This window comes from Lithobates pipiens, unplaced genomic scaffold (genome assembly GCF_037356315.1).
Source record: "Lithobates pipiens isolate NorthernLeopardFrog02 unplaced genomic scaffold, aLitPip1_a1.2 Scaffold_19, whole genome shotgun sequence".
Taxonomy (NCBI): Eukaryota; Metazoa; Chordata; class Amphibia; order Anura; family Ranidae; genus Lithobates; species Lithobates pipiens.
Window position 1 is genome coordinate 285,864,742 of NW_027507764.1, and position 20,033 is coordinate 285,884,774.

Consider the following 20,033-nt stretch of genomic DNA (forward strand, 5'->3'; position numbering starts at 1 on the left):
GGTAAAAGTTAATTTGAAGGAATTTATGAGTATAAACGTAGGATCCACGTCCTTAGGAATAATGTGGGACACTTTAAAAGCCTTTCTCAGGGGGAACTAATAAAAAAGATATCTCAGATTAAGAAAAAGGTGATAGCCAAAGAAATAGCAGCAAAAGAGAATGTAAGGGGGGCAGAAGAAAGGTATCTGAGGGTCCCTTCAGGAGAGAGTTATAGGGAGTGGGAGGAGAACCAAGTAGAATATAAAAGACTTATATGGGAGAAAGAGGAGAAGAAAAGGCTGTTTCAGAGGCATTTCTTTGGAGAAGGGGAACAGGTGGGGAGAGTCTTATCATTAATTGCTAAGGCAATTAATACCGGCGATTTTGGATAGGGAGGGTGGTATAAGGAAGTCAACCTCTGAGATAGCGGATGAATTTAAAAGACATTATGAGGAACTATATAAAGTTTCAAATTCCAATGTAGAAGGGGAGATGCAGGAATTCTTTGGGAAAATAATATTACCCAAATTATCGGAGGAAGACAGGGAAGGTTTGGAGGCTCCATTGACTCTGGAGGAGTTGCAAAAAGAAACAGCAGAAATCACAAACCAGAAAGCCCCAGGTCCGGATGGACTCCCAATAGAGATTTATAAAAAATTTAGGGAAATATTATTACCCGCTCTCTTGCAGGTTTTCAATGGAGCCTTTGACGTGGGGCAGTTGCCGCTATCGATGACGGAGGCTACAGTGGTGGTTTTGGCAAAAGAAGGGAAAAACCAGTTGGAGACTGCATCATATAGGCCTATATCGTTACTGTGTTCAGACGTAAAAATCCTGGCAAAAGTATTAGCAACAAGAGTAAAAAAATAATTACTAAATTAGTACATCGGGACCAAACTGGGTTTATCTCAGGGCGGTCCACAAGTATGAATGTGAGGCGAACTTATTTAAATATGCAGATTCCATCAGCAAATGAAGGAAATAGAGCAGTCATGTCCCTAGATGCGACTTCCTCCGGACTTCCTCCGGTTTCCTCCCACAATCCAAAGACATGCAGTTAGGTTAATTGGCTTCTGTCCAAAATTGGCCCTAGTATATGAATGGGGACCTTGGATTGTGGGCTCCTTGAGGGTAGGGACCGATTTGAGTGTTCAATGTACAGGGATAGGGGCAATTGTAGACACTCACTCAGGTTGAACTGGATGGATTGGTGTCTTTATTCAACCTTACTAACTATGAAACTATGAAACTATGAGACTAAGGCCTTTGACAGCCTGGAGTGACATTATTTGAGGAAGGTGCTAGCGGAATTCCAGTTCGGGCCGAGGTTTGTGCAATGGATAAGACTGTTGTATACAGGACCAAGGGCGAAAGTGAGGATAAACGGGGAGTGCTCAGAGTGGTTCCATTTGGAGAGGGGGACAAGATAGGGGTGCCCATTGTCGCCCCTGCTTTTCGCCCTCTCAGTGGAGCCATTGGCCATAGCCTTGAGAGAAGCGCAGGAGATACAGGGTTTCAAAAGGGGTAACCTAAGAGGAAAAGGTCGCTATGTATGCGGACGATGTGCTGCTGTTTTTGGGGGATACGGGGCCCTCATTGGTAGCGGCAATGATAATGATAAAAGAATTCGGATATTTCTCCGGACTTGAAATTAACTGGGAAAAAATCTGTTCTCCTTCCAGTGGACCCCTTAAATGTCCCATTGCCAAGACAGGTATCCCAAATTAAAATAGTTAAGCAAATGAAATATTTGGGAGTGAATGTGACATCAGATCCGAGGCAGTATATAGCAGGGAATCTAGTCCCACTTATGACAAAACTGAGGCGTAAAATTAGAGTATGGAAAAACCTCCCTTTGTCAGTAGCCGGTAGGTGTAACTTTAATTAAGATGGTGTGGATGCCTCAAATACTATATGTAATACAAAATTCACCAGTTTGGATTTCAAAACATTGATTTAAGAAAATAGAGAGTATGTTTAGAGAAGTAATATGGAAGAATGGAGTGGCAAGAATTCGCTTACAAGCGTTGCAAAGACCAAGGGAACTGGGAGGGTTGGCACTACCCAATATGAGATATTATTTTTTGGCAGCCCAATTACAGTATATGAAAGGAAGTAATCTAACGGTAGCAGAGGAGAAGGGAGGTTGCCTCCTAGTGAATGATACCCTGCATAATACAGTTGTGGAGGCAGTGGAGGCCGACTCATTTAGGTCCAGATGTCCAAAAGTTCAACTGATGGTAAAATGCTGGGAGGAAGTAAAAGCAATGTTGGGATACAGCGGATATATGGAATTTTCCCCAGTGTGGGAAAATAAAAATTTTGTGGAAATTAGAAAAATGGGGAAAATAGAAGAATGGGATCGGAGGGGCATCCACTTCTTACCACAACTGTATAGGGAAGGGAGGTTGAAAACTTTTCAGGAATTAAGGGACGAATATGGGTTACCCGCTTGCACCTTCTTTAATTATATACAAATTAAACACGCGTTGGAGGTACAATTTTAGAGGAAGGATTTTGGAGTGGAGTAAGATGCCTGCACTTAGGAAAATTATAAATAGTAATACATCGAAAGGAGTTATCTCAGATATTTATGGTTATATAAAGAGAATAGAACAAGAGGGGGAGATAGAGAATGTAAAAAGAGTAAAGTGGGAGAGAGATGTGGGTCCAATATCGGTTGAACAGTGGGAGCGGGTTATGGCGTTGGGAGCTAAAGTTTCATTATCTCCATCACATATCATATCTCAACTGTATTTGATACATAGGGCATATTCCACTCCCCTTAAGTTGTTTAGGTTTGGGAGAAGGCAAGATGCAGAATGTCCAAGATGTGGAGACCGAAGAGGGGATTTAATACACATGATATGGCGATGCCCAAGGTTATAAAGATATTGGAAAGGAGTTATAGGGAAAATAAACCAAGTATTTGGGACAACATTAGAAGTAGAGGCCAAAATTTGTATAATGGGTTTGATAGAAAGGGAGGATGACCTGGGGGATATTCATATAGCGGTAATTAGATGTCTTTTCCAAGGGAGAAAGTTGATCGCTTATAAATGGCAGAGGAAAGAAGCACCCACAGTAAAGGAATGGATGGAAATAGTTAAAGATACGATAAATAAAGAGGAATATATATATAGGAAAAGAGGTAACTATGGGAAATTTGTAAGAATATGGGGAAAGTGGTGCGAGAGGTGATCAAGAGTGAAAGGGGTGTAAGGTGTATGGATGGAGGAGAGTGTGAACAAGGGGTGGGGGGGGGGGGAGGGAGGGATAAATGAAAGAGAAGACCGTTCAACTATGTTTTTTTTTTTTTCCTTTTCTCTTCGGTATGTTTTGATATAGTTGTGTATTTGATACTCCCGGGTGGGGGTATTGGGGGTGTAGTGGACCGATGGGGAAGGAGGGTACGGGTGGGGGAGGGTAGGGATGTATGTTTTGGGAAATCATTTTTTGTGGTTGTATCTTTTAACTTGAATAAAAATAAAGAAAGGAGTTTGATTAGAAAGTCTGCATACCCTCACATCCTCAGGCTGTATCCCCCCAAGCCACCCTAGCCCCACAAGCATTAAGCCTGGCAGACTTACAAGCAGTGGCCCTTGATATTAAGGCTACACTGTCAGCAGCCATCACAGACTTAAAGTCTGACATACAGCACATGGCAGCAAGAATTGGAGCAGCAGAACAAACTGCATCACGTCACTCTGATGCCTTGAAACAAATACAAAAATCCTCTGATAACCACCTATGTCACCTAATAGAGATGCAGCGCCACATCGAGGACCTCGATAATAGAGGAAGACGCCACAACATCAGGATCCGTGGGGTCCCCGAGACAACAGACCAGACCCCTGTAATACAAACGGCAACTTCCATTTTCAATGATCTGCTGGAGAGACCCTCTGATTCCCCAATTGATTTTGAATGAATTCACAGTGCCCTCAGACCAAGGGGAAGAGACACTGACCCACCGAGAGACATTGTTTGTTGCTTGGTAAATTTTCCCTTGAAGGAAGCCATTCTTAAAAAAGCTAGAGACAGAAACAGAGTGCTTTTCAATGGACATGAAATCAAATTGTATTAAGACCTCTCCAACATTACTTTACAGCAACGCAGGGCCCTTCGCCCGCTGCTGGACCAACTCCGGACCAGAGGGATTCCTTACAGATGGAAGTTCCCATTCTGTCTGTCTACTACATGGAGAGGCCACACAGCTCTACTACGCACTCCTGACGATCTGCAATCATTCTGTGAATCGCTCAACCTTCCTCTAACGGATGTGCATGAGTGGTACAATTCCTTCTAGATTCATGACACATGGATCAAAGTAGCAAACAACACGACTCCCAGAACAGAGAAACAGAGACCGCCGCTGGAGATCTCCGTCAGCACCTCACCATGGAAGGGGAGCAGAACATGGAAGCCCAGGTATTTCCCCACCCAGAAGAAGAGACCGGGTTGACAGACAAGATTTGATGGACACCTAGATCACCGTTGCTTGCCTCCTTCAAGGAAAAACTCCCTGAAGCATATACCTTAAGGAAGCCTCACAACCCTTCTTGGACTTTTTCTTCACCATCTCACCTTTGTCCTACTCTACTCACCAACCCCCATTAGCTGGCCTATTTTTGCCAGTTAGCGCCTTTTGAACAGCACATGAACATACCCAGCGAGTCATCAGCACCCCTATCCATAACTGTGTAAGAAAGGTTTTCCCAAAAAGGTAAGCCCCTTATGGGGGTTCTTTTGCTCTCTTTTGATACCCGGACTATGGGTAAAACACATGGTAGGGCGTTTTACTGGAACTTTGGAAGTTCTTGGGTCTGTGATTGCGCAGATCTCTAGTCACCCTTACCAAGCATGCTCATTTGGGGAAAGACTGAACTGGTTATTTCACAACATAGTTTCTTTCACAGGTGGACTCTAAAACATCAGTCATACACTAATCCTCATCTCACCTGTGTTCGTTTTAATAGCTGGTTATTAGAGGGAAAGGGTTTGAGCCTGATATAGTTTTTTATGTTAAGTCAAGACAATGACTGCTATGTTTAGGATGCTTAGAATGTTTCTTTATGCCAGCAGGCAGGTGACTCAAGTTCTAATCACTAAAGGTTTAATCACTTTACGAGGCCTGGAGATTGGATCAACCTCATATCAGTTTCGTTAAAAGGGTCTTCTTTTTCTGTTTTTTTTTTTGATGTTCCCTTTCACTATACACAAATTAAGTGTTACTGGTCGTTAACGGCTTACGTTAGGAATCAGTAAGAGCTGTCTTTATGGAGTGCAATCCCCTCCGACCTTTTTATGACATATGTTAACTGGGCGTACTGGGAATCCTTCTAGTGCACACCTCTCTTGGGCCCAAGAAAGCCATAACCTCCATGTCTTATTAGACATATAGAATCACTCCCTTGTTAAGAGAGATGCTCCCTAGACTCCAATAATGAATGCGACAATTACTAGGGGCTCATTTCTAGCGTTGAATTTCTTGTGGCCTAGCAGGATTATCATTGCGCCCCATTTTTTCTCTCTACCATGTTAAAATGAATGTTATTAAGAATGTTCCTCAACTGTTTATTTTATCGTACAAGATTGCCAAACAATACACCTAAATGGTTAACCCCTCCCAATGGTGAGAGGGTATCATCTAGTAGCTACAATAATATACACCACTTACAAAATGCTCTCAAAGTCTTTCTCTTGGCTGTACAAGCTGAGAGAAATACATATCCGCACTACACGAGAGGTCATTGATTCACACACCACATTATTACAGTGCTATAAAGTGATGACATTAGCCGTGAATGCCCAAAAGGCGATAAACTGCTCTTTTATCCCTCTTACTGCCTCCTGACACTAAAACCCTGTCCTGTATGAATGAATATTACCCACAATTGCTCCCTGGGTGCCGGACCCATACACCATATATCTAACACTTTATATCTCGAAATAACATTTGACACTTGATAGTCCCCCATTGGACCTCGAACCCACACAAGGAGTGAACCCGTTTCTCTCCTTGACCATACTGGCATTTACATATAGGTTGGATTAGCTGGTCTAACCCTTCCTCCGGTGTGAGTACTCTTTACCTGCTTTAGGTACTCCCTAAACCCCCTCCCCCCTTTTTTTTGTTGTTGTTATCTCTCTGACAATATTAGCAGACAAGTATCGTAATGCTGTCTCAGGTACCGCACTCTACAACCCTTTCACTTAAACTACTATGTATTAATGCTAAAGGGCTCAACATTCCAACTAAAAGAACCAAATTCCTCTCTGAATTTCATAAACACAAAGCCAACATAGTATGTATTCAAGAGACTCACTTCAAATCCAACAATGTACCCAAATTCTCTGATAGACGATTCCCCACAGTATTCCACTCCACCAACCCGGAGGGGAAGACGAAAGGGGTTTCCATCCTCATCTCGAAACACACCCCCTTACAGATACAGGACACAATGGTTGACCCGGAGGGGAGATACGTCTTTCTGAAAGGCAGATTGTCTTCCCACCCGGTCACGATTGCCAAGATTTACGCTCCCAACTTGAAACAGGTAGCCTTCTTTCGTAAAGTCAAGGACCTATTAACAAACTTCGCTTCAGGCATTCTAATACTAGGAGGCGACTTCAACGTCCCCCTTAATCCTATAGCTGACACCTCAAATGGTTCCTCGAGCCTTCCCTACAGGGCTCTGAAACAAATAAAACTCCAGTTGCAATCATTAACGTTGCACGATACGTGGAGAACTCTCAACCCTCAATCCAGAGATTTTACTTACTTTTCAACAATTCACCAAAAATATTCAAGAATCGATTACTTTTATATTACACAATCAGACCTACCACTCCTGACGAATGCTACTATAGAGCCTATGACTTTATCTGACTATCATCCCATTACACTAACCTTGACATTCCCGGCAAAAAAAAACACTACAACTAAAACTTGGAGACTGAACACCACCGTACTGAAGGACCCTATAGATATTCTCCACTTTAGGGACATACTCAATGATTAATTTACTCATAATGACAATGAAGATACCTCTAGCATCATTCAATGGGAAGCCCATAAAAGTGTCATTAGAGGCGAATTTATAAAGAAACTGACTCTACTCAAAAAGGGAAAACAAGCTAGAATTAAATCCCTAATAGATCATATACACAAACTTGAACTCCAGCATAAAAGAAATGTGGCTGCCTCTACGTTTGAGGAATTGACTAAAGCAAGAGATCTACTCACAGAGGAATTGAATCTAAAAGCTAAACGACAATATATACTGCGACATAAAATATATTACGAGCAAGGTAATAAAAGTGGAAAACTTCTCGCGAGAGCGGTTCAAAGTAAGAAAGCCGCTTCCACTATACATAAAATAAAAGACAACCGAGGCGTGTCATATTCCTCGAACGAGGAGATAGCTACTCAGTTTGAACTGTACTACCAATCACTATATAATATTCCTTCCAATCCCAAATGTCCTCTCAATTCAGAGGCCAGAACGAAAATCATCTAAGAATATCTGGAGAAGCATAGCCCCCCGAAAATAGCAAAAAATATAGCCCAGGAACTCAAATCCCCCATTAATGGTGAAGAATTTGACAGGACCTTAAAAGATATGAAAATAGGCAAAGCCCCAGGTCCAGGTGGTCTCCCCCTGCAATATTACAAAACTTTTCTTAACATACTAAAACCAAAATTTTTGAAAACTTTCCAATCACTACACTCTGAACAAAATCCCCCAAAACAGGTCCTGGAAGCGCACATAACCGTCATTCCCAAGGAAGGAAAAGACCCAACCCTTGTCACAAACTATCGCCCAATTTCTTTAATAAACGTAGATATTAAAATATACGCCAAAATCCTTGCCAACAGATTATTACCCTTACTTCCATCTTTAATTTCCCTAGATCAAGTGGGGTTCATCCCCGGTAGAGAGGGCCGGGACAATACAATTAAAGCTCTAAACATAAATAATTCGCTAACTTCCAAAAAAAAAAACAGGGTTTCTTCCTTTCTCTTGATGCAGAGAAGGCATTCGACAGAGTGGCCTGGGACTACATCGACACAGTACTAAAAAATATCGGCATAATGTTTCGGATGAGAGCTTACATTGCCGCACTGTACTCAAATCCAACTGCACGAGTCCGCACAAATGGCCACCTGTCGAATGCCTTCAACTTAAAAAATGGTACGAGACAGGGTTGTCCCTTGTCTCCGCTGCTATTTGTCCTCACTTTGGAACCGCTCCTGAACAAAATCAGGTCCAACCCAGATATAAAAGGCATTGAAATACATGATCACTCTTATAAAGTTGCTGCTTTCGCAGACAATATGCTACTTTTTCTATTCGCAACCCCATGTTTCATTGCCTAATATAATCCAAGAACTTGAAACGTTCCAACTAATATCCAACTTAAAAATTAACCATTCCAAATCTGTAGCACTAAACATATCGTTGCCCCCCAAAGACGTAGAATTATGTAAACAAAACTTCCCATTCACGTGGTCCACACAACATATTACCTACTTAGGGATAGAAATACCCTCAAACCTAAAAGACTTCAAACTTAATTTTCTACCCTTATTAAAAGACACACAGGAGGACCTTAAAAGATGGAACTCTCTCAACATATCATGGTTTGGAAGGGCCTCATTGATAAAGATGACTATCCTGCCCAGATTCCTTTACGCTATGCAAACGATTCCCATCAGATTACCATCTTCTTTTTTTGCTTCCTTCCGCAAAGCATGTTCCACCTTCATATGGAGGAGTAAAGCTCCTAGAATCAAATATGCAAGACTAATCCTCCCTAAAAACAAAGGTGGAATAGCTCTTCCTGACCTAAGAAAATATCATCAAGCAACTATATTGACACGAATAGTAGACTGGAATATACACCAACCAATCAAGGACTGGGTGTCATTAGAACAAGCCCAATTTACCTACCCAATTAACCACCTTCCATGGATAAACCCCAAGTACCATTCAAGAGAGATCAAATCTCATCCCCTTATTGGCCCCATGCTAGCAACATTCTACAACACCTATAGGAAAAGCGACCCCACCCCTTGGATCAGCCCCCTAACGCCTCTCAGGAACAACCCTGATTTCCCCCCAGGAAACAAACAAAAATCTTTCTTAGGTAGTTGGCCCCACAAAGCAGTGCTAACTAAACATTTCTTCCGGAATGGGAAACTTTTATCCCTCGAAGAAATCAAGAAGGACAACGACCCTAGACTAATCTCACATTGGACATACCTCCAAATTAGACATTATCTCTCCACTCCGGATTTGGCAAGCCTAAGGTCCAAAACTCCCACGACCCTCGAGATCTTATGTTCAGAAACGCATCCACAAAGACACAATATCTCAACTCTTTACAACTCATTATTTGAAGAGGGTTTAGAGTTCTCCACCTCATCCTGTCTAGCATGGGAAAATGATCTTAACTTATCGTTCACCAAAGAAAACTGGGAAACTATCTTCACGTACGCCCATAAAGGCTCACTTAACGTCGCTACCCAGGAGTTCGGGTTCAAGATTCTAACAAGATGGTATAGAACACCCAGCATCTTACATAAATTCTACCCCCAGATCTCCAACAGATGCTGGAGGTGTAATAGTGAGGAGGGCTCGTTAATACATATTTGGTGGTCATGCCCGCACATTCAATCATTTTGGAAAATGGTCCATGAAACCATCACATCCATAACCTCAGAAATGTTAAACTTTGACCCAGCTCACTTTCTATTACACCACAACACAATCCCCCAAAAAAAATATTTGAAATCCCTAACCATGATCATGACAAATGCTGCGAGACATTGCATCCCCTGCCAATGGCGTTCAACCTCACTCCCAACGAAAAAGGAATGGTTCAGAAGAATCAACTCTATTGAAACCATTGAGGAGCTTATAAGTATTTCACAAGAAAGAATGTCAAACTTTACCTCTACCTGGCTTAAATGGCTAGAATACAAAGATACTCAGGAATACAAATCATCCATATGGTAACGATTATTTACGAATTTTTGTCAGTTAAGTATGGTGTCGAACCTCAGATAGACAAAGAGCGCAAGCCCGCTGTTCAACTAACCTTCTTACCTACTCTTCCCATATACTACTATGTTTAGCTAATTCTCTCTTTGCTTAGATTCTCAAAATGTCTTCATTGATAATATTGATTTTATACTTGGCATTAGGAAACTACAGGTTGTATCTATCTATACCCTATCAGTTCTTGTAACATTCTCAGTACTCCTTCTAACACTTGTGATAATATGTAAAAATGAAATCGACACTGTGCAATTTATTGTTGATTGTAATGCTTTGTTCTCCTTCAATAAAAACATTTGTGAAATAAAAAAAAAAAAAGAAAAAGGGAGAAAATAAAAAAATATCCAGGTACAGCTTACTAAGACTGGGAAGGGAATCTGGTTAGGGAACTATAACATGCTTGGAAGAGTGGGCTATATCAGTAAAAATTGTTATACTGCCCTAAATGATAAAATTACAGTGTCTCTTTGAAGGCATGGTAAACATTCCTAATTGCACCTTATGTTATTTACCTGCATACGATCTGCATTGATTATATATTTTCATGGTGTCATTTGTTACCTTGTATGCTCAGCCTATAGTACAGTAAATCTTCACATTCATGTGCTGTCCGTTTCAGTTGAAACATTGTGCTTCTGCACAGGTTAATGCATTAACTGTCTGAAGTGTGAGACCTACCAATTCCTGTGATGAAACTTTATATCCCACAATCACTGGGTCTCTCAATCTGGTGTTTGGGCAGGTGAGAGCCACACCATAACTAGATATGACTTGGACACAAGCAGGCAGAGCATTCACAGACGTACAGAGCTCACTCATGCAGCTAAATGATGTGTTTCAACATTTACAGGTACATTCATTAGCACTCCCACATTTGTGGTGCAACACAAACGGCAGTGACGGCTCATACATTAGGGCCACCTAGGCTCCGCCCTCTCCATGCCACCCCCCCCCCCCCCATATGCAATGGATAGATTCATGCATAGCATGAATCTATCCAACGGCTGCCACGGCCACCCCCTATTCATGTGTCTGGCCCCTTTTAGGGCATCGCCACATGAATTGCAGTGACCGTTTTTTTTTTAAAAACCTCTAATTAGAGCCAGAGGCTCTAATAGCCTTCAAAATAGGTTGGGCTCGGGTTACAGAGAATGCGCTCCGATCCCACCCAGGTGGGAATATTCTCTGTTGAAACAATGATCCTCAATTTGGCCAATTTGAAGCGGGTGTGAGTCCCGTTCTCCGATTTCCAAAAAGAGAAGAATACCGATTGGCCGCCGGGGAGGAGGGAGGAAACGGAAGCTGTTGCCGCCATGATGACTCATGGAGAGCAAGAGAACGGGAGGCCGCTGAGCAGGGGAAGACACCATCGCCGAGCAGGGGAAGATGCGGTGATGGGGATAAGTGCTACTGACCAACTGGGGGGTTGGCATACCCCCCAAAAATAGAAACACTGGCGAGGCATGCCTTAAAGGATATCTAAAGGTTTGTTTTAAAAAAACAAGAAAAAACAAACATGTTATACTTACCTCCTCTGTGAGTTGGTTTTGCACAGAGTGGCTCCGATCCTCCTCTTCTGGGGTCCCTCAGTGGTGCTCCTGGCTCCTCCTCTTCTCGAGTGCCCCGTTGGAGAGCCGCTCTCTCTCAGGGCACTTGTGCGGGCACGCTCACGTGTCCTGCTGCTGCGTCCATTGACACAGACAGCAGTACTCGGCCCTGCCCCCGGCTCCCGCATCATTGGATTTGATTGATAGCAGTGGGAGCCAATGGTTGCGCTACTATCAATCTATCCAATCAGGACCCGATACACCAGCTACAGCTGGTGTGCACGTTCCCATCTGTGGAAAGACCGGGTTCAGTAAAGTAAAGGGGGGGGTGCTCTGGGGGGCAGCTGCATCACAGGAGGTTTTTCACCTTAATGCATTGAATGCGGGTTTACAACCCCTTTAAGTGCTGTGTGACCTGAAACAGGAAGTTATCCTGTCTCCTTGGCACATAGAGATCGGCTGGCTGAAGCAATACATGGACATAGAGGAATTGACCAGCCGCTACAAACTACAGCCACAGCATGTGAGCTCATCATTACAAGGAAAGGCAACCAACACAGCAAATTTACAGTAACTGCACTAATACCAAGTTTAAAATAACAAAAGCATATACGAGCGCACTAATGCCTTTAGCAATGGTGATTAATACATTTTTCCATTTATTTGAAAATGCCTTTTATTTCAGACGTTGCAAATGTTTACAGTTCACTGAGAGACATAGAGCAGATATGTAAGGAAGCCTCAGATATATTGGAGTGCCGAATTGAAAAATTACTATTAGACATATCAGAAACAGCACTTGTGGATTTGCCCGAAGATGATGCCATTACTGTACCGGGTTTTCTAGAGAGGACAGAAAAAGTTATTGCTACAGCGGCAGATACATTGGCTATGTGAGTATTCTGATGTTTTAGATTCCAAATTTGATAGACTGCAATAATTTTACACTTGAATAGCTCTAGTTCAAAGAAAATTTGTGAAAATAAAAGATTGCACTTTACAAAATATTTACATATATGCAATATATTTGAATATACTGTCATATTACAGCATTTTAATGTTTTTTTAGCTTAAATATGTGTCCACTTTTTAAAAGTCTAGACTGTCCATAACTTTGAAAGGCTGCCTTAAAACTGCGCTTTAGATCGCCTGTGATTTTTAAAGGGTGCCTTTAAAGGGGTTGTAAACCCTTGAGGTTTTTCACCTTAATGCATTCTATGCATTAAGATGCAAAATCTCCTTTAGTGTAGCAGCACCACAGTGCCCCGTTTGACTTACCTGAACCCTGTCTTTCCCGCGCCGGGAACACGCATATCAGCTCCAGCCGGTGTCTCGTGTCCTGATTGGATAGATTGATAGCAGAACAGCCATTGGCTCCTGCTGCTGCCAATCAAATTGGGCCGAGTCCTGCTGTCTGTGTAGAAGAAGAGCCAGGAGTGCCGCTGAGGGACCCCAGAAGAGCAGGATCGGGGCCACTCTGTGCAAAACCAACTGCACAGAGGAGCTAAGTATAACATGTTTGTAAAAAGGTTGAGAAACACTGTGCTAGACAGACAACATTACCAAAGCAAGGAATAATGTTTGCCAGTCCATGAGCTAAAATATACCGTACTTTCGCACAACTAAACTCACAATGTTTACATATACTTATCACTTAGGTAGTTAATTAATAATACTAGCTTACTCTCACAGCTAATTTGTCTCCAGTTCTGCTGTTCCATATTATTTAATACTATGTTAGAACGTGATGATATTGTAAGTACAAACATAGTGATATGAAAGACTATGTACATTGATATATGACGATTGTAAAACATAATTGTCTTCTGGAAATGTTGTTGTGTACTGCATTTATTGAATAAAAACAAGTTGAAAAAAAATATATATATATATTACTTATCACTTAGGTAAATGGATGCAGTTGAAGTTAAAATATATAGTCTAGCATAGCCTAGTTCCTGGTTACTTTTGCTTTCAGACCCCCTACTAAAAATATATTGTATATGCCTTCATGGTCACTCTCTTAAGCTGCGTACACACAATCGGACTTTCTGATGGGAAATGTTCCATGACAGGCTATTGCAGAGTAAATCCAACTGTCTGACAATTGTTGTTGGATTTTCCGCGAACAAATATTGGCTAGTAGGTTTTCAGATTTTCCACGGACAAATGTGTGTTGTCAGATTTTCCAAGCGTACACACTTGTACACAAATCCGTCGCACAAGAGTCCAAAGTACAAACACGCATGTTCGGAAACAAGGACAAGCCAGAAGCGGTTGGCCCTGTAAACTAGCGTTAGTAATGGAGAATTAGCATTCGCGGGGCGTGCAAATTATGAAATCTTTTTCTTTAACCACTTTCAGACCGGACCAATTTGCTGCTCAAAGACCAGACCACTTTTTGCGATTCGGCACTGTGTCGCTTTAACTGACAATTGCGCCGTCGTGCGACGTGGCTCCCAAACAAAATTGACGTCCTTTTTTTCCCACAAATAGAGCTTTCTTTTGGTGGTATTTGATCACCCCTGCGGTTTTTATTTTTTGCGCTATAAACAAAAATAGAGTGACAATTTTGAAAAAAACGCATTATTTTTTACTTTTTGTTATAATAAATATTCCCCAAAAATATATATAAAAATTTTTTTTCCCTCAGTTTAGGCCAATACGTATTCTTCTACATATTTTTGGTAAAAAAAAACGCAATAAGCGATTATTGATTGGTTTGCGCAAAAGTTATAGCGTTTACAAAATAGGGATAGTTTTATAGCATTTTTATTAATAATTTTTTATTATTTTTTTTTTTACTAGTAATGGCGGCGATCGGCGATTTTTATTGTGACTGCGACATTGTGGGGGACCCATCGGACATTTTTGACACATTTTTGGGACCATTGTCATTTATACAATAATCACTGCTATATAAATACAGTGATTCCTGTGTAAATGACACTGGCAGTGAAGGGGTTAACCAGTGGGTGGCAGTGTAGGGGTTAAGTGTTCCTAGAGGTGTGTTACTATCTGTGGGGGGGTTGGGCTTTCATTTAGTGAACACTGATCTCTGCTCCAATCACATGGAGCAGAGATCAGCGTCACTAGTTGCTAGGCAGAAAGGAGAAATGTTGTTGAGACGTGAGACGATCGCGGGGATGCCCGCGGCGATCGAGTCTGCGGGTCCCGCGACCGGACTCACGGAGGACCCGACCAGCGCGGGAGCGCGCCGGCGGCGGCACGCTCCCGATGGCAGGGCGGCAAATTTAAAGGGACGTACATGTACGCCCATTTGCCTGCCCGTGCCATTCTGTCGACGTACATCGTCGTGCGCTGGTCGGCAAGTGGTTAATGGGATAATAATTAAGCTACTTTGCTGGGGATACTGATAAAGTTATTGCAGACAAATTTTCAAAGGCTTTTTTTTCTAGTGATATCAAGAATAATATTATTATGCTTTTTTTTGTATTTGTTTATTTATATTTATTTTTAAATGTAACTGCCTACTCCCAAAATGTCATTTGAAGTAAAACACATAGCCAAGCATTATTCTCCACAATTTGTTTTTATTGTGCATTTAAAAAAGAAAACAAATACAATTAGACATGCTATCTGCTATTCGAACTTAACCAAAAAGTGCATTCTATGCATCCAAAAATATAGAAAAAATACTAAATCAAATCATTATTCAACCCAAAAAATAAACTCCAAGGCCAATAATAAATAACATGTTATCTCCTCCGATTCTGCAACACATCTGGTTGATGAACGACCGTTCAGAAGCTAACTGAAAAGTGTGAAATAAAAAGCGTGAATTAACACTCACCAAACTTCTACTAACACAAAATTAGCAGAAGGAGCCCAAAGGGTGGAGTTAAAACCACATAGTACGTCTAGTACATCACTACGTTCATAATTGTTTGCCAACAATTGTGTGGCCCTGTGTATTCAAGACAAGTTTGGGCCCTTCGGACAAAATTCCACAGTTATGTATATAATGTGATTAGTTGTATTTGCCTAGACTACATTCTTGATCTGCAGTCATGTTGAGGCAAGGACATTTTTACAGAAAGATGTACTGGGATCATTTCAGACATATTGTAGGTAACATTTTACTACTACCACATGTGACTAGTTGGGAAGACTTTGTATCATTGTAAAAAGAATTGGTCATTATATGGCTATGCCACAGTATTTTGTATAGCATTCCAAGGAACAAAATAGGACCTTTCAAATATTAAGGATAGAAACTCAAACCTTAAAAATTAGTCACATTTTTTCAGTGTGTCTTTCTTTAGATTTTGCAGTTGTTTTGGGTCATTTAAGATGAAGTAAAATTTTGAGGTGGATTTTATGAGAATTCATCCAAGAATATGCTACTTTATTACTTTTCTACATTCTCCCTAGCCGCATGAATCACATATGATACATAGCTACATATGCAGATACACAAAAGGAAAAAATGGTTCTATACCTTATTTGGGTTATGGGGGGGGATTTACAAGAAGTGGTGCAGGCGGCTTAATTAGGAGCGACCTATTTCCTGTCCTATATCATGTCTGTGGCAGACACAGCACAGAGAGTAGTTTGGCTGTAGCGGAAATCTCAGCATTCTTCTGCCGACTCTGCTCATGCTGTATAATCACTGCACGAGCAGTGAGAGGGATATGAGCTGTCTACAGGTTGTTCACATCCTGTACAACAGGTCCGACCTGATGGGGATCTGCTGCAGTTTTTATATTGAAGATTGTCTCATTCCCTCTGTTAATTACCGGTAGGTGCAGGCCCTTCGACAGCATCTATTTCACTCAATATTGTGTTTAAGCATGTTTGTTTCACTGTGAACCTTTTATTAATACATTTCTTCTTTGTGAGTGGACTTTTATAACTTATTTGATTCTGTGATAGCATTAGACTCAAATCAAAGAGTTCCCAAATATCCCCTTTTTGCTATCCTAAAATGTCAGTTTTATTCAGCAGTATCTGCATTCCAGTACTGCATGATTGTAAAGGTAAAAATACTTGTGTAAGCATGTATTTCATGTTATAAACATGAGAAGGAACATGCTTAGAAGCATTTGCAAGGGTTTCTTTTTGTACACGTTTAGCCCATCTTGCATTGTAGTAATGCAATATCTTTGAAATAATTACAAAAATGAACAAAATCTTTTCAACAGCAAGAGTAGAAATAGATAAACAATGAATCTGAAGCATAAAAAATTATTTACAGAATGATGTAGATAAGTGTTTCTGGAGTCTCTTTAAGCCCCCATGCCAAAACAGTCCCAGTCATCTTAACTATTTTCAAAGCACTTTATTCTCTTATTAAATATACAACACTGTGGTCTATCTCCTATATATAACTTGACTAAGAAAGTAAGAATATTCTCTCTTAACTAAGGTCAGCAGTTCAGCTCTGACTATTTGTCTGACATACAGATAGACGCAAAGGGTAGCAAAGAAAGGCAAAGGTCTATTTTTATTTATATGATGCAAAGGGCAAGGATGTGCAGTAACCTATAGTAGACAGTTAAAATACCCTTTTCAGCTGTTTAGCATAATCGTACAAATAAACATTGACTTCTTATTTAAAGGATAGAATTTTCTATTTCAGTTCTTTTTTTTTTCCATAGAGCTATGCATGTTAAATGGTCAACCTAAGAAAGAAATAATGAGATTTTTCATTTCAGTGGTCTTTATTAACTATTAACTATCTCTTGCGTAAAGATGAGCAATTAAAAAAAAGATTCTATCTGTATATAGTACAGGGATGGAAATACGGTACAGCAAGATGTAAAAGCATTACATCTCAAAATAATTCAGTTAAATTTTACAATAATCAAGTGCAGTGACGAATCACCTTTTTAGGGTTCGGGTTAAAAGTACATTTTTTTTAAAGTTAGCTTAATGCTCTCCAGAATGTAATTTTTCCTCCCTGCACTCCTCATTCCCCAATACAGTATATAAAAGCTTTCTTTTCAACTTTTTTTTTTTCATTATGGCTACGCCTCCTCCGCCATTTTCACCTAGGTGAGAATGACATGTACCTATTCCTGCAGCCTTCTGGGATGTCGCAGTCACTAATCCTAAGAGGGTGCAGGAGCAGTGACATACAATTTTTGGGGTGGCTTAAATGGTATTTCCAAGTGGAGAAGCACAGTATAGCTCACTGAAATGGTGGGTGGCAGGTGTTAGACTGGCTCAGCAGGACTCCGGGGGGGTGAGGGCAAGGCCAATTGTACCAAAGATTTGGGGGAATATGTGATTCATTGCCCCTCCTTACACATGAAGGTGCTGGTGCTTGGCTGGTCAGGCACCCCTTGCTGTCACATGAGGCAGGGAAGATGGTTCCAGCTGTGTGAAGCTCCCAATGTGTGAACTGCAGGTTACCCAGGGCTTCCCCTCTATCTGAGGCCCAACAAAAGTGGTAGGAAAGCAAAGGGAAGGTGAGTATATCCAGTTGGTGGGGCCTGCATTAAAGTGAACCTGTTACTTTGCCGCCAAGCCATAGGGTAGGCAAAAGGCAAAAAGGCAAGATTTACAGCCTTTGCTGCCAAGGTAGTTCACAGTTAATGGAGAGGGTACAGTATGCCTTGGGTGATAAAGTACATTGTGCTGGCTTTGGATTTGCCATTCATGATCAACAGAAGCTATATAATTAAAAACATTCATTCATTCATTCATTCATTCAAAAACGCGTTTACAATCCAGCTGTATTATTGGAGCCCTTTCTTGGGGAGCTATGAGAAATGGGATATTGTGCTTATCCTGCAGGCAGATAAGAGAATCAGAACCTTCTCTAAGTGAAAGAGTGGGTTTGATAATAAAGTTGGCAGTTCCTCCACCCTGAAAAGGGCTTCTGTGAACAGAGGAGTATTCCATCATGGGAAATTAATCTGTAATCAAAACAAAGTATTTGAGAGAAGAGGAACTACTGCAACCAGCATATAACTATGAATGGATACAGTACCAGCATATCAGTATATAAATAATATAAGGGTTTTTTTTTTTTTTTACAGAATTTGTCAACATATATTGACAACAATACGGTATTACTATAAAATGATTGTACAATACATGAACCTCTGAAAAAGTTTACAGAGGGTAAAATATGTTTTCAAATGAAAGGATGATAACACTAAGGTTACAAGTAATGTATGTAGAAAGAATACCACAGTTTGTATATAAGAAACAACAATAAACAAATGGTAAACAAACAAATGTCACAGAGGCCTCGCTATGTTATTCATTGTAAGCTTTTTTGGCAAAGTAGGTGATATAGTGAGATTTGCCAGAAAAGCATATAATGAATAACATAGCAAGGCCATAGTCACATTTGTTTACCATTTGTTTATTGTTGTTTCTTATATACAAAATGTGGTATTCTTTCTGTACATACATTACTTGTAACCTTCGCGTTACCATCCCTTCATTTGAAAACATATTGTACATCCAGTTTAGGAGTCCTAGTAGAATTGTGAACATGTACCTGGGTATACTGTATATAGTTGTTAATAGACATACCGCCAGATGAATGCTGTAGCAAAGTCCAGTTGCAGGGGCCCCTGAGGATGATGGGGTGTCCATCTATGTGTCGGAGACCTGGCACTGGAACTCAGAGTCAGCCTATCAATCTACTATGTGCTTTAGTCCCTCTCTAACAGTGTATAATAGTCTTCTTGTCCAGGATTTTGTAGCATGGACAGGAAATGTGGCTGAAACTTTCTCTCTCTGCCCATTTGCTCCTTCCAACCTCTCAAAGCCAATGCCCAAGAGGTAGGAAGTACTTGCATAAAATATTCATAGGCATTTACATATTCAGACCGTAATGGGCAGTAAATACCTACATCAGTAAAATAAGTATTGTTGTAATGACTGAAATACACAAAAGCCACCTGCAACAGAAGAAATATGTTGTATTAAAAAAAACGTGACACCAAGATTTCCCCCTATACCGTACATGTATACATTGCAATAGTTTTGTGTGCTCATTAAATTTACCCATTTCTACTATGATAAATTGTAGGCAAAGCAAGCAAGTCGAGCTCTGTTTGTATGAAATGATTGATGCGCTAAAGAATAGGCTAAAACCTTCGGACAGGAACAGTCTACAGGTAATCAATGTTGTTTCATCTTGTGGTGACATCTGCATACAGTGTTTTAGTGAGCAGCACTGACATGATTATTAGGCTTGTTAAATATATGAAAGTGTTGAGAATAGGTTCACATTTATTAGCAATGATCAGCACAATCTAAAATAGTGGTTTGGTATCAAGCAAGTATTATTTTCCTCTCATATCATTTTCTAACTAATTAATTCTAGTTAGCAGGTCTACAAGCCTCCTACTGTTACCTTATAGAAATAATTAAGGTGTCCTCTTTTACATTAATAAAGCAATCGGTGTCAATAGCACACTTTTTAATATCACTGCATTTATCTTTAACAGCTAC

General features: G+C 40.6%; 1 protein-coding gene across 2 annotated transcripts in view; it reads left to right on the plus strand.

Moving 5' to 3' along the window:
• The window catches only part of LOC143996736 (dynein axonemal heavy chain 5-like), a 638,308-nt gene that overhangs the window by 120,591 nt on the left and 497,684 nt on the right, over positions 1-20,033 (plus strand). For both annotated transcript variants that reach the window (XM_077491993.1, XM_077491994.1), the window contains exons 22-23: positions 12,280-12,487; positions 19,609-19,696. In XM_077491993.1, coding sequence (XP_077348119.1) covers positions 12,280-12,487; positions 19,609-19,696 — 296 coding nt within the window. The remainder of the gene's footprint in view (positions 1-12,279; positions 12,488-19,608; positions 19,697-20,033) is intronic.